This window comes from Perissodus microlepis, chromosome 3 (genome assembly GCF_051167445.1).
Source record: "Perissodus microlepis isolate ML-2025 ecotype Zambia chromosome 3, ASM5116744v1, whole genome shotgun sequence".
NCBI lineage: Eukaryota > Metazoa > Chordata > Actinopteri > Cichliformes > Cichlidae > Perissodus > Perissodus microlepis.
Genome location: NC_140463.1, coordinates 10638146 through 10653817, shown reverse-complemented (window position 1 = coordinate 10653817; position 15672 = coordinate 10638146). Strand labels below are relative to the sequence as shown.

Below are 15672 nucleotides of genomic sequence, written 5' to 3'. Positions count from 1 at the left end.
GTTAAAAGGAAAAAACACACAAACATGGAAGAGTTAGCCAGATTTGTACTAAATGAAATAGCTGGCAGTGGACAGACGCAAAGACATCAATATTTACAGTCTTGTGAAATAAAGAATATGTGTTTTTGTGTAGATGCCTTGTGTCAACTTTCTCAAATATGATTTAAGAGTTTAATTTCAAAATTGAAGTGATTTTTTTTTCTTAATATGGCCCTTATACTCTGTCATAACAGCATGACAGCCATACTAATCTATTGATTAACATAACACAACAACAAACATAACAATTTGTACTCCTGTGATTTGGCTGGGAGCATCTTAGGAAAACTGAATTCTGATACACTGTGATGCTCAGGGGTGTCCTGACAGTTCCAGAGTTCTTCTTCTGTTCTGCACAACATAGGACATTAACAAAAGGTACATCTGGGAAAGAATAAATCGTGCATATTGTGCAATATTATACCCAGTGCATTAAGCATAATTTATGATCCCACAAATGTGTCTTTTCTTTTCTAAATAATCATATTTATTATAATTGTGTAATGTTTCACTTTTACCTCATGGTGGCAGTGGTGTCACACTGAATTCATTAATATTTAGCCCTCCACACCATACAGAATACTAAGAGGGAAATGCTTTAGAGTGGATTCAAAAGTTGTTTGTTAAATAAGTAAAATAATGCTGTTTCTGATTCCAGTGAGTTGGAATAATTTGTAATTAGCAGTCACAAATGATCCGATAAGCATCATCTGGAAAGTTTAATGTTGATTTATAGATTAGTGATTTCTAAATACAAAATAGAAATAAAAATTATCTATATAGCACATTTAAAAAACAAAGTTTGCCCAAAGTGCTGTACAAAAAAAAATGAAATAAAACAAAAGACAAAACTATTCACATTAAAACACTCACATAAAAGTGTGAAAAGTATATCAACTCACACCAGTCTAAACGCTACTGAGAAAAAAAGGTGTGTTTTCAGAAGAGACTTAAAAACAGGGAGCAAAGATGCCTGTCTAATATTTAAAGCTAACATATTCCAAAGTTAGGGAGCCATGACTGAAAAAGATCGTTCTCCTCTAAGTTTCAGTTTGGATTTGGGACAACCAAAAGCAACTGGTCGGCTGATCTAAGGGGAATGTAAGGCTGAAGTACCTCAGAAAGGTATGGAGGAGCAAGATCGTTTAACTTTAATACTTTCAAATTAATTCTCTGTTTTGTTTTCATTGAAGCTGTAAAAATTTCTGAGCCATCCAAGCCTTGACATCTTCAAGGCAGTTTAAAAGGAGTTCGCAGCTCCACCGCCATCTGCATCTTGGGTCCTCATTCATTCCACAACACGACTGCTGCCCCAGCCGTGACATATAGTACTTTTTCCTTTTGGGAAGGTACCATCTGTGCAGTCTGCAATTCTGTTGAAGAAAGATGTTGAATCTATTTAATTATTGTAGAAAAATAATTGATTTCTGTGCATTTGTTTTACATGTGTATTAAAGTCAATTAAGCACTATGAGGCGGAGGGTGGGGGGTGGCCTATTTTTTTGCTGAGAGTTTGCAACCCTATTAATTAGATTGTTTAATATTTCCACTAAGTACTGTTTAGAATACCAGAATAGGAAGGATGGTGTTGGTTTAAGTTTATTAGATTGATCAGTATTACTGAACTATGAAATATTTTGGGTGCAGTGTATTTTTTGCATACAGGTATAACAGATTAGATTTTGTGTATGCACTTATACAAATGCAGCAAGATATTAAAAAAAACATTTTATTGATTACAAAACACACTATATTGAATTCATATCAGTATCAGCAGATATCCAAGTTTATGATATCAGTATTGGACATTAAAAAGTGGTATCGTGCCATCTCTAGTTCATATACCAGCTGAGAGCTGATTTAGGTGACAAGAATTGTCAGAAACAAAACAAACACTAACACAACTGGCAACATTGACATCATCTTGGCCATCTTGGATTTTTTTTCTTGTAAATGCAACCTAACCAGCTATGTTAGCTTTACTGACACATGAAGTCACTTCACTGTCAGACGTTTCATGAACACAAAATAAAAATGGAGAGGGAAAGAAACTTTGTGTTTTCATTTTTTGATGTCAGATCATGTGATGTGAAACAAAGCACACAAAGTCCATCTGTACAATAAACAAGCACTCACTGCTGAACCAGTTTGACCAGGATACTGACACACACACACACAGACACATACAGACATATGCCTTTTCCACCAACACAAAGCTACTGAGTATTTGATGAATAATCAGAATATCAAGTCATTAGTTTTGAGCTGAGGAGACATTATGTTGGACGCTTCCATCGGCCTTTTTGTTTTACTTTGTGCTGAAACATGTTCTAAAAAGCCACATTTCCCACATGGTCATATGAGCCTTCAAAGTTTCCCAGAATGCACTGTTTTAACCTGAACTTGTTTCTGTTCCTCACAGATGGTTCAGTTTATTAAAACCGTAAAACTTTGAAGATTGTGTCTCTAGATTGTGACAGTTTGTAGTGCTTGCTTTAAAAATGATCAATTTGAATGCAGCTTTTCACAGAACTTAAATGGGATTTTTAGTATTTAGTTTTTTAATCTTGAAGATTTCATATCTTATGAAGTTATGAGGGAAAAAATCATAAATGGTTAATGGACTGGTTCTTACGCAGCACTTTTCTACTCTGAGTGTGAATTCCAGGATGTAGACAACACCAGGAACAAGTGTGGTGGTTTTAAACAGAGTAAGTGTTTGGTTTATATTTCCCAGATCTGCTGGATTTATGATTAATGTGTTGTTGTTTTATTTTGAGCATTCACGCTCTTGTTTTTGTCTATTGTGTGCTAAGAATTGTGTTGTTTTTGAAAATAACTGTGTTCTTTAGGTACATGCAACATCTTCTTTTATTCATTAGAACAAGTTGTTCCAAATTCACATACACTAAACAGACAGGGTGTTGTTTCTACACATCTAGCTGTTTTACTGAGACAAGTTCACTTCCTGTTACTTTGTAAATGTAGAAGACAGGACTGTGGTTTCTAAAATGCGGCTATGATCTTCAGTGGATTAACTGATTGGATACCAAAGGTGGACAAAGTTCTTCAGAATAGATGTGGTTTTATGGAGGCTACAGCTAACAGTTTATTATGAAGCACTTATATGTAGTTACCCAAACTTCACTCTAACGTGACTTCTTCTTTCATCAACACTTACGGGAAAGTCAACTAAGTAGCTCAAACACAGATCTGTTATCGTAATCAGTGACTTATTTAAACCTTGAATTTAATCTTTGTCAGATTGAAACTCAAATTCTGTTCTTCTGTGAAAATACCAAATAGACACAGACATTTAGAAGACAGCAGATTATCACAACGAGATAACAGAGGAATGTCTGCTTTACTCTGATCAGTTTCTCTGTTTGTTGGTGTTTTTTGTGTTTGTGTCTGCAGGCAAGATTTAACTGTTAGAAGTAGGTAGTTTTTTGTTTGTTTGTTTATCCCAAGCCCACAGAGGAATAAAATCTTTTTAGGATCTTTCTAGCTATTAACATAACTTTTAAATTCAAAAGAGTAATCATAGAAAAGATATACATAAAATATAGACTTCACCTGCAAATAGTCTTTGAGCTCTTGACCAAAGTAAAGGTGGAATTACACATCATTACTCTGCTGCTTACAAAAGAACTTACCTTTTGTGAAGTTATTCACCAGGAATTGCTACTGCACCCTCAGCATACCTGCTTCTCACAGCCTTGAGCTAAAATGTGTTTCAATTTTATTTCTACAGACTGATTAAATTTAAAAAAAAAAACACCCAAAATAATTCCCTGACAAGCAAAAGACCATAAAATGTTTCCTATCCAATCTTCAGTTACTGTCAGCACAGAGAAACAAAGTTAATATGTAATCGTTTGTTTCTCTTTGTTACATTTTAAATTCTCTTCAACTTTCATTGAATTTTCCCTGCTGGATTTAAATGATCATGTTGACATATTTCTGTCTATGTTCTCACCTCAGAGGAGGAAAAGTAAACTGAGAAATAATCACGATGATCATTTCAAAGGAGTTACTGATCATTTAATTCATTAGAAGAAAAAAATATCACACTTAAGTTGTTCAAATATTTAGTTTAGTATGAGAACAAAAACTAAAAGAGAAAAAAATGAAAGTAGAGTTTTTAAACCATTTTGATTGTTAGACACGCAGAGATAACCACAGGAATGTTAGCTTTGGTTTGAAATGACTTTACATCCAAACAGACGACGAGAACAAAACAACAAAATAAAAATAATGGAGCTGCAAGTTCAAATTGAGCTGATGAATGTGCTGAACACCAAAGAGGAAATCTGATATGATTCACGCACAGACACATGATTCTACTGATGAACCAGTCGGACCAGGATACTGACATACAGCTATTTACCATCAACACAGTGGTGCTGAGGAGCTGATCAATAATTTAATCATTGAATAAATGATCTTGATTTATTGGTTTTAGATATGTTGCATTTGAAAAGAATATTTAAGGTTTGTAAAATCTGTGTTTAAACAGGTTGTATCATGAGTTTCACTTTAGTAAATGTATTTAGTTACTGCAATAATCAGTTTCAAATTTTCTTTTAAATGAACAGTTTATGCTGGATCTCAGTGTTATATTAAAACAATTATAATAATAATACACAGACTTTGTTAGTTTGAACTAATGATCCTGATAATCAGTAACAGGATGTTTTTATTGTATTTGATTCTATTGTATTCTAACAGACGGGCAGGTGGAACTAACCACAGCTATGTTCGCTCTAGCAGAAGCTTTAGCTGCACTGAAGTGAAATCATTTCACAGTCAGACAGAGCATGAGCACAAAACAAGAAGAGGACAGGAAATAAAAGGTGGGCTTAGAATAAAAGCAGATAGAAACAGTAACAGATGCATCTGTTGTTTGTCAGTAAATGTGAGCGACACTCTGACAGGCTGTAACTTGTGCTGGACAGTCTCCTGTCCCACATGGTGATACGCTGAATTATCAGAGCACAGATCAAACATCCAGGGCACCTCTGCTTGTTCCTGTTCTCTACATCACAGACATGAACCTGCTGAAGTTTACTCACATTGTTATACATCATACTGATCCTCACACACTGACAGAAATCACATTCTGTCTTCAGACTGTGACAGGTGGAGTGGGTTTCCAGCCCCCACCCGTGTGTACTTCAAGGACCTGAAATATTTATTGTATTTCAGGGTTTCATTAAGTTATTTGACAGAAAGATCAGCTGACTGTGAGGGCTCAGAGTCATCTGTGACTTTGTATTTGTTTGTCAAATATGTGAACTCACAGCTGATAGGTGGAGGAATGTGGTTGCTAAGGTGACGCTGTGGGCGCTGATGTCATAGATAAGAGATGTGGATCTACATAAAACAGCTGACAAGGAAATACAGCTCAGTTTGTTCTCTGGATGTTTAGTACAGAGGTCCATTTTTATTTATTTTACTTTTTTGCTCGTTACATTTTTAAAATATTTTCATAATTTCTTTTTCCATCATGATGATCAGAAAAGACTTTGAGGATTTCAGAGATTCCTTCAGAAGAACAGTAAGTGTTTTATAATTATATTTTTGAGTGTTTTGAACAAAGATGGACAAAGTTCTTCAGAACTTTAGCTAAATGCTGCCTCCTCCATAGTACAATATACATTTTTATACAGTGACGTCATTTTGAAGTCCTTTAGCTGATGATGGTCTTTAGTATGTAGCTGATGATTGATGATGAGAGAGGTTATGTTTGTGTTGTTCTGTGGAGATCATTCAAGAACTGAACCTGTTAAACACTCAGATTTTACCACTTTAGTTATGACGCACTTATTTATGATTGTCCTACAGCGCAGCGTAACAAACTAACACAAATTCTCAAGATACACCGGAAATGTGGAGTTTGAACAAATGTCTGAAAATCAAATGTTTCATCTTCATTTAAACCTCAAATTTAACCTCATTGAGTCTAGTTTAGTATAAGTTAGTTTCAGGAGTCAGTATACAGCCAGGGGCAGCTAGTGCCACTACTTTTGTAGATGAGAATATTGTTTAATAAAATAAGATAGCAACACTTTGGAACTAGCTATTATTAACACTGAATTTAAATTCTATCACTGTATACATTTCATATTGTTACCACCCACCTACAACCTGGCTTTATTTCTTGTTATCAATAGAAACCTTCATATTATTGTGCCAGAGAACTATTAACCAATAAAATATATAAAATGGTGCATAGGTTGCAGTCTGCACTTTCAACACAAGCTGAAATGTTGTTTCACTGTCAGCTTAAATTTTTCAGGTGATTTGGAGGTGTGGCCTGTCCTTGACCCCAAAACTACAAAACTACAGTGGCACTAGGGGTGGCAGGTGCCACTCCATGCCACCTCTGTAGATCTGCTCCTGAGTTTGCATTGGCATTGGTTACATTTTAAGGCATATTACACAATGTAAAAGATGCATATATGTAAAGAAATGCATTTGATTTTGCCACTCTAAGAACATTTCATTACATCCAGCCCTGTATGCAGCTACAAAGCTTTTTGTTCAGTGTATACAAACAGCTGTAGCTACATAAAGGCAGCATGCAGAGACTCTCAGTGTCTTATAATGAGAGGCTGCTTTCTCTTATTATCAGCACAAACGTCAGTTATGACGTATTATTTGTAATCGTCCTACAGTCCGTTTGCGTCAAACAAACGCGACTATGAGACATCGAAAGTGTGGCGTTTGAACGAGTGACTGAAAGTAAAATGTTTCAGCTTTTTTAAACCTCAAAGTTAACCTCATGTAGTCAAGTTTTAACTCAGGTTCTGTTATTCACTTAAAATACCAACAAACTCAACATTTACAATAATCTAAGAGTCAGATCGTCAGAAACAGAGAACCCGGAAATGTCTGCTGTAACCGCGTCGCTCTGCTCGACTTTGCTGATTCTCGGTGTCTTCGTGTTTGTCTCTGCAGGTGAGGTTTATAAACCAAACAGTGTTTCCCTCTGAGATAAAGAGGAATAAACTTCAGTCTGGTTTACAAGTTACTTCCCAAACAATTAGTTTCATATTTAATCAGTTTGTTTTGTTTGTGACAGCATCACGAGGTCTGGTGGTGTCTGTGTGGATTTACCCGCTTGGTCACAGCACAGAGACAAAGAAGTGTAAGATGTTTGTCACTGTGATGTGTTGTAGTTTCAGGAGTCAGTATAAGTATAAGAGCGGATCTACAGACGCGGCATGGAGTGGCATGTGCCAATCTAAAATGTTTCCACCCCTAGTGCCACTGTAGTTTTGTAGATGAGAACACTATGCAATATTGCTTTTTTGCAATATTGCTTTACAGTTTATATTCAATGTTTGAAATGGTTGTCACAAGCTACATTTTAAGGCATATTACACAATGTAAAAGCTGCATGTGTAAAGAAATGCCTTTGATTTTGCCACCCTAAGAACATTTCATTACATAAAGCCCTGTATTCAGCTACAAAGCTTTTTGTTCAGTGTATACAAACAGCTGTAGCTACATAAAGGCAGCATGCAGAGACTCTCAGTGTCTTATAATGAGAGGCTGCTTTCTCTCACACATTATGTTCACTTATTATCAGCAAATGTTTCACTGTATAAATGTTTATATAACACAGATCCCTCCATTGATCTTATTTATTTTATAAAATGCTACAAGTATTGAGTGTGCGTACTCCTCAATCTGATTGGCTGCTGCCTAAGTGAACAGTTGTACTTTGACCTTTAACCTCTCTGCTTTGTGTTGTTTTCTCTTTTAGGCCAGAAAATCATCAAAGCTGTGTCTGGACAGGATGTCACTCTGCCATGTCGAGCTCCAAACAGCAGCAGCATCTCAGTTGTAGAGTGGAGCAGAGCTGACCTGGGAGATGAATATGTGCTTTTGTACCGGGATGAGCTGTTTGATCCAGAAAACCAGCATCCATCTTTTAAGAACCGGGTGGATCTGCAGGACAAACAGATGAAGGATGGAGACGTGTCTTTGATTCTGAAGAATGTGACGATTAATGATAATGGAACATACGAGTGTCAGGTCTTCATGACAGGAACAAACATGAGGAAGAGAGCTAATCTAGTTAGTGACCCCATCAGCATCATCTACCTGAGTGTTGATCCTCCAGGTGAGTGAGTAGAGTTGAGTGTGTGTGTGATCAGAGGTGAAGCTGCTTCCTGGTTGTTGATGTTTGTTTCTAAAGATGTTGCTGATGAGACTTTGTAGAAAGCAGCTGGTCTGAGTGATGTGATCAGAGTGCAGTAGATAATGTCTGACAGCAGTTTGAAGAGGAAATGGATTCTGTTCTGTTCTTCACTCATCACCTACCTGACAGCTGACACCTCACACCTGTTTCTCACCTGCAGGTCAGACAGGAGGAGACACAGAGGATGGAGGGAAGAAGGATGGATCTGTTGGACTGATCGTCGGTCTGAGTATTTCTGCTGTGCTTCTTGTTGCTGTTGTTGGATTTTTGATCTACAAAAAACATAAACAACAGCAGAGTCAGGATACATACCAGCCTCCTGTTACACTTCAGCTGATTTGAAATGTCTCAGAGCTTCTTTCATGGTGATGCTGAATAAGAGAAGTCTATATTACTAATCAAAGAAGCAGGAGTAAGTCTGACTGAAGAAACCTGAACACTAGAGTCCAAGTAGAAAACCAGAAGAGTTGCTTCATTCCACAGCAGAGACAATGTTTGAATAAAAAGCTAACTGTCCCGCAAGTAAGAAGGAATAAAAATAAATAAAAATTATTAAAAGTTGCAGGTTAAAAATAAATGAATTTTATTCTCCAGCATCTGTGTCGGAGTCCCAAGAAATCAGACCTAAAGTGATCCAGGAAGGATCAAAGACATTTTAATCTGCACGCTGAGAAGTTGGCAGAAGATACTAAATAATGTTGGGAAAAGTGTTAAAGTGTACACCTTTACTGTTTTTAAAATGTTTTTTTTAATTTACTTCCAACACTGAGCAGTTTTTACTTCTGATGTATTGAACAATTGTAAATTATTAGTAATAGTATTAGTAATCGCTTTGATGATGTGTGATAAATGTTTCAAACACACACAGGTTTTCATCATTTGATTGCATGTTTGGTCTGAGGCAGCTAAATTAGTTTGTACAGAAAATGATGTCAGATTTGTGTTTGTGGTTAGCTGCTCATATCAGTTTAACACGTTATACTCTTTACATTTCTGTGGACAGACAGGAGTTCATATTTTCAAATAATTAAGACATCTTAAAATAAATACAAATGTTTTTATTTCAGTTGACGTCAGGAATTGTTTGTAAAGTCATATTTGTTCTTTCAGGTTTGAACCAAATGAATCCTCATGTGCAGATCAACTGTTACTTAATTACAGACACTAACTGATCAATAATCAGTCTGATTGTGTTCATTTGGCAAAAATAACTGAATGGATGTTCTAACAGTGTCATGAAAGCAAAGATGAAATGATTTCTGTAACAGTCAGATGTTTCCTCTGATCTCTGAAGATTTATTGAACTTTTCATCCCATGAACACTTGTGTTGTTTGTTTTCTGGTTGTTACTGCAGTGGAAATATTTCAAGAGCTAATAATTTTTTTTTTACATAAATTAGTACTGAATAGTTGTTTTGAGTTTATTCATGTGTTTTCTGTCTCTTTTATCTCCCTATTGACTTAATTGATGCAGAGTTTATCTCAGCTGGAGTCCAAATAGATCATAGAAATCATCCAAGAATATGCCTTAAATAACCCTGAGGTTGTTTATTTTGTCATCACTCTGAGGTCCCATCAGAAGAACAATAAGTGTTTTAAAATGAGTGCTTGCTCATAGGGGGTCATATGATTGTTGGGTTTTTCTCTGCATCTATTATTGTAGGATCTACTGTACAATATAAAGCGCCTTGAGGCGACTGCTGTTGTGATTTGGTGCTATATAAATAAATAAAATTAATTCCAGTTCAGCTCCATAACAGCAGCGTCCCTGGTTTGATTCCTGTGTCGCAGCTCATATCTGCCTCTCTCACTGAGGGGGACGTCCACTACATGGACATGGATTTGTTCATCTACCAAACTACAGAGAGCAGAGGACATCTGATTTATGCAATGAACTAATGTCTAGGATGTTTGTGGGCATTATAGACATGGATTGTAATCTCACTAGCCAAATTTAGATTATGTTAAAATAGTGCTTACACGTTTTTTATACATCCATCCTTAAGTTCTTGTATGTATGTTTGTGTCACAGTTTGAAAGAACAGAATTGTGAGTTGAGATTCTTTTTTTTTTGTTTCTAAAGTGAAATTGCAGTGTTACGCTGTGCCTTTGGATATATGTTTAAATTATTTCAACTGTTAAAAAAAGAAGAAAAAAAAACTCATTACCCCACTAACTCTATTTGAACCAATAGAAAGCTGGTGCTCAGAGGAAGAGGGTGGGCTTTACTTGGTGTCAGTGACAGAAATGAAAAAAAGCTCAAATGAGTGAGAAGGACGATGAAGGAAACATCTGTGCTGTGTCTGCTCTGTAAGTAGAATCTCTGTGTTTGTTTGAATTCTTGTACTTTGACTGTCTGCTCTCCTGATAACTGATGATGGAGGAGAAGACATGAAAAACAAATCAGGCTGAATTCAAGTTCAAAACACCACGAGGACCAACTGCAGGTCTGAACTGACTCTTTATCTTTGCTCAGGAGTCGAGGAAACTCTGTAGAGGATATCCTTTGTATACTTGTTGTAAACATTATAACCAAGGTAAAAGCTGAGCCCAAACTGCGTAAACATGTTTTCAGTAACAAAGTTCCTTCAAAACAATATAAAAAGATTTTAAAATTAGACCTAAAAGCACAAAGAGTCAGAGAGGTGCTGTGGTTAGTGACTGTGTGATTGTGAAGTAGCATAACTTAAGCAGCAAGGAAGGTGATAAGTAAATAGCATTAGCAGACGATTGAAGTTCTTTTTAAGCATATTTTATTGCTAGTATCTCCCTTTTACCATAAAACAATCAAAAAGGCATGCAAAAATCCCACTGGCTTTATACAAGACTTTGCCCACACCTGACCTCGTTAGTCCCTACCATTGAAACAAAATAGGTCAAACCAAATAATACAATTCTAAACAAAGAACAGGAATAAAGTCATGCATGAAACTGACAAACTCATTTACTCAACTAAATAGTTTGTAAAGTAAAACACTGCATACAATATAACTCAAAAGGCTACTTTAAAGAAAACAAACAATACTATACAAAATGAAAAACCCTCCATTTGGTTACACCCAGTGATGCACTCATTGACCTCATGACCCTATATAAACAGGAAGTAGTGGGCGGCCCTTCCCACACACCTGTTTCACATATAGGACCCGAATACACAACATGGACACCATGGTAAGTATAACCAAAGCAACATAAAGAAACATAATTTACCAGACGTGCCTGTAAACAGAAGAAAATTCAGATGATCTGATGGTTAGTAGTGTTTGCTTTAAAACACATGCATGGATGTAAAGAATGTAACTACTGCTACCACAAACAAAACCCGGGATATTGTGTGTTAAGAGAAGTTACACCAGCAATGTCTAAATTAAAGCATTATGGCTGACTGTAAAATAACAGAACACAAAATAACAATATATGCAAGTGACAATTGGCAAATTAATTCCATTCTAGCCACTTTGTCACATTCCCCCCCCCTTTAAGTCCGTTACTCTTCATAGGAACGGGAAAGAAAGTCTGCCACAACATTCTTTCTCCCTGCTCTATATCGAATCTTAAAACAATATGGCTGCAGTGAAAGATACCACCTCGTGATTCTTGCGTTGGTGTCTCTCATTCTGCTCATCCACTGCAGAGCCCGATGATCGGTTTCAAGCACAAATTCACCTCCCAGTAGATAATATTTCAAAGTGTCCAAAGCCCATTTTATTGCCAAAGCTTCCTTTTCGATTGTGGAATACTTCATTTCTCTGGGGAAGAGCTTACGGCTTATGTACTGCACGGGTCTTTGGTCCTCTCCATCACCTTGCAGCAACACAGCTCCCAGCCCAACTCCTGAAGCATCAGTCTGTACAATAAACGGACACGTAAAGTCTGGACACTGCAACACAGGCTCATTACACAAACAGTTTTTCAAATCCATGAATGCAGCCTCACACTCTGGAGTCCATTTAATTTTGTTGGGGCATGATTTACAAGTTAAATCACTAAGAATAGCTGATCTGGTAGAGAAATTGGGGATGAAACGACGATACCAGCCAGCTAAACCCAGGAAGGATCTCAACTTTTTCTTTGTAGTTGGAGGAGGACAAGAAGCAAGGTTCTCAACCTTACTCACTTGAGGGCGGATGGCCCCACCCCCAATGACGTATCCCAGGTACTCCACCTCGGTCTGTGCAATGTGGCACTTCCCAGGGTTGATGACTAGTCCAGCTGTTCTGATGCGTTGCAGGACATCAGCCAGATGTTTCACATGGTCCTCCCACATCTCGCTGAACACCACAATGTCGTCAATATACGCTGCTGCATAGCCATCAGCTCCTTTCAGAACCAAGTCCACCAGCCTCTGGAACGTGGCTGGAGCTCCATGTAGACCGAAAGGCATAGTTCTGAAACGATAAAGTCCGCTGGGGACCCTGAATGTAGTTAAATCCCTTGAGGACTCTGTTAGGGGGACTTGCCAATAACCTTTACAAAGGTCGAGTGTTGTGAGGTACTTAGCATTGCCCAAGCGCTCAATCAATTCATCCACTCTTGGCATAGGATATGCATCAAAAACGGAGACAGCATTAAGTTTTGAGAAGTCAACACAAAATCTCTGTCTTGCATCATCTTTCTTGGGGACGAGTACCACAGGGCTACACCACTCACCTCTACATGGCTCTATAATCCCTGTTGCAAGCATTTCTTCCACCTCCTGTTTCAATGCTGGCATTAGCTTTGCTGGAACTCTGGAGGTGGTATCCCTGATGGGTGGTTGTTTCGGACAACGCAGGCGTATGTCATGCTGAATAAGATGGGTGTAGCCTGGTTTTGTGCTGAAAAGCTCCTGTGGCATTATGGCCACGAGCTCCTCCTGCTGTTCTGGTGATAGATGGCTCAAATCTGGAAATAGCTTTTCTTCAGTACAGGTGGGAAAGAATTGCTCTTGAGGCTCTTCTTCCTGCAGTACAACACGAGCCCACAACTGAAGTGATTGCTCTGGCTTCTCAATCCACTCCCTCAACATGTTGACATGAAACACCTGGTGTTTTTTACGACGATCTGGCATGTTGAGCTCATAAGTGACAGGACCAACCTTCCTGCGTATCACAAATGGCCCCTGCCATTTGGCTAAGAGACTGCTTTCAGTGGTTGGCAAAAGCAGCAACACTTTTTGTCCTTCTTTAAAGGTCCTCCTGCGAGCTGTCTTATCATAGTTCTGTTTTTGACGTCGCTGGGCACTTAGTAGGTGACAATGAGCCAGGTCCTGAAACTGTTCAAGCTTGTCCCTCATCTTTAACACATAAGAGAGGGAAGAGCACTGTTTTTCAGGTCTAGCCTCCTCCCAAGCCTCCTTAAGTACATCCAGTGGACCTCTGACATTATGGCCGTACAAGAGCTGAAACGGAGAAAATCCAGTTGATGCTTGTGGTACCTCTCTATAGGCGAAAAGCAAAAATGGAAGCCATTGATCCCAGTCTTTTCCTGATTCTCTTACGAACCTCCTCAGCATTGATTTCAGGGTTTTATTAAACCTCTCAACAAGTCCATCAGTTTGTGGATGATAAGGGCTCGTTTTGATTCCGGTAATTCCCAGAAGTTTGTAAACTTCCTTCAACAGGTTGGAAGTGAAGTTTGAGCCTTGGTCTGTCAAGATTTCTTTGGGAATACCCACCCTTGAAAACATCTGTATCAGACAATTAGCTATTTGGCGGGCTTTGACCCTTCTCAATGGGAAAGCCTCAGGGTACCTTGTTGCATAATCACAAATCACTAGAATGTACCTATGCCCTGAACTACTTCTCTCCAGTGGGCCGACAATATCCATGGCAACACGAGAAAAGGGGACGTCTATCACAGGCATAGGAATGAGTGGGGCTCTGTCTCCTTTCCTACTCGGGGCTGTCAACTGACACTGTGGACATGATTTGCAAAACTGGACAGTGTCTGAAAATTGCTGTGGCCAAAAAAAACGAGTTACCATTCTGGAAAAGGTTTTAAGATGTCCTAAGTGGCCTGCCCAAGGAACTGAATGAGCCAACTGCAAGACTACAGGCCTTAAGCTTTTGGGAACAACCAACTGGTCACCCACTTTGCTACGACGATACAGTCGTTCGTTCTTAACAATGAATACTTCCCGTACTCTATCTGTAATCTGTGCTGATTCTTGGGTGCTCTTAGCAAACAGGGGTGCTAAAGAGGGGTCCTCCCTTTGGAGTTGGACAATATTGCTCGGGACAACCAGGAGCTCATCAATCTCTGGTTCAGGAAGTGACTCAGCAATTTCTGTCCCCCTCACTTTTTCCTGTCTTCTCTGCATTTTACTTTTCTTTATATGCGGCCTACTTAGTCTGTCAATATCTGGAATTTCACTGTCTGCATAGGGCAACTCACTCAAACCTGGCTCTGACTGAGAAGCTTTATTACCAGACCTAGTGACTACTAGCAGACCTTCGCATGGAACATGCAGATTCTTCTCTTCTCTGTCCTTCTCTGTCTTTGCTAATAACTCCCCAAGAATTGGCATGTCCCGGCCCAACACAATCTGGTAGGGAAGTTTATCCATTACTCCAACTGTAAGTATGTACTCCTTTTCATTAACTTGAAGGCAAACGTTGGCAATAGGATAATCAACATTATCACCGTGAACACACCAGACTTTCACTTTACCACAAAATGTGGTGTCACTAGGGAGACAATCTTGTCTGACAAGTGTGCGGCTACTGCCAGAATCCAAGAGGGCAACACACGGTTTTCCCTCAATGAAAACACAGATAGTGTGCTCCTGATCACTGGAGGGTACTAGAGACTCTGTTTCTTCCTCCAGCAAGTCAAAACACTGTGGTGAAAGACACATGTAAGTCTTACTGACTTGCTGACCTGGGCAATCTGCCTTAAAGTGACCTGCTTGACCACAGGCATGACACACCAATGGGCCTCTCTGCTTTACTTCTCTAGCGTGGCTACTGCTAGTGATTGGGGAACTTTGTTTAGGGCTTTTAGCTCTGTACCCATTCCCACCCCCTGACCTACCCACAAAAACATTGGCTGAACTGGATTTTCCTACCATGTACCCTTTTTGTGGGCGTCGGGCTGCAAGAAAAGCCTCTGCCATCTCTGCAGCTTCTTTTGAAGTGGTGGGGTTGCGCTCTTTCACCCAGGTCCTCAGCTCTGGGTTAAGAACTCTGAGAAACTGCTCCATCACTATGACATCTCCTATTTGGTCCTTTGTCTTCTCCTTTGGAAGCATCCACTTTTCATATAGGTCTTTAAGGCGGGTTCGCAGCTCTTTGGGTGTCTCATCGTCCTTCACCGTCATGTTGCGGAATCTGATTCGGTAAGTCTCAGCACTTATTTCAAATTTTTCAAGAACGGCGGTTTTTACCTTATCATAGTCCATTTTCTCTTCAGTGTCCATAGCAACATATGCTGCACGTGCT

At 38.6% G+C, this 15672-nt stretch overlaps 1 protein-coding gene across 1 annotated transcript; it reads left to right on the top strand.

The window, feature by feature from the left end:
- The first annotated feature begins 5621 nt into the window (after nucleotides 1-5621).
- Nucleotides 5622-10356, top strand: LOC146389856 (coxsackievirus and adenovirus receptor homolog). The gene is made up of 3 exons (XM_084913803.1): nucleotides 5622-7002; nucleotides 7814-8173; nucleotides 8412-10356. Exons 1-3 carry the CDS (start codon nucleotides 6933-6935, stop codon nucleotides 8591-8593), a joined length of 612 nt encoding a protein of 203 aa, XP_084769929.1. The 5' UTR covers nucleotides 5622-6932; the 3' UTR covers nucleotides 8594-10356.
- The last annotated feature ends 5316 nt before the right edge of the window (nucleotides 10357-15672 follow it).

Excerpts from the sequence above, each read along its gene's own strand:
- LOC146389856 (XM_084913803.1), top strand. The coding sequence starts at position 6,933 with ATGTCTGCTGTAACCGCGTCGCTCTGCTCGACTTTGCTGATTCTCGGT. Across the intron at positions 7,003-7,813 it reads CTTCGTGTTTGTCTCTGCAG|GCCAGAAAATCATCAAAGCT; the intron begins GTGAGGTTTATA and ends TTTCTCTTTTAG. Across the intron at positions 8,174-8,411 it reads CCTGAGTGTTGATCCTCCAG|GTCAGACAGGAGGAGACACA; the intron begins GTGAGTGAGTAG and ends TCTCACCTGCAG.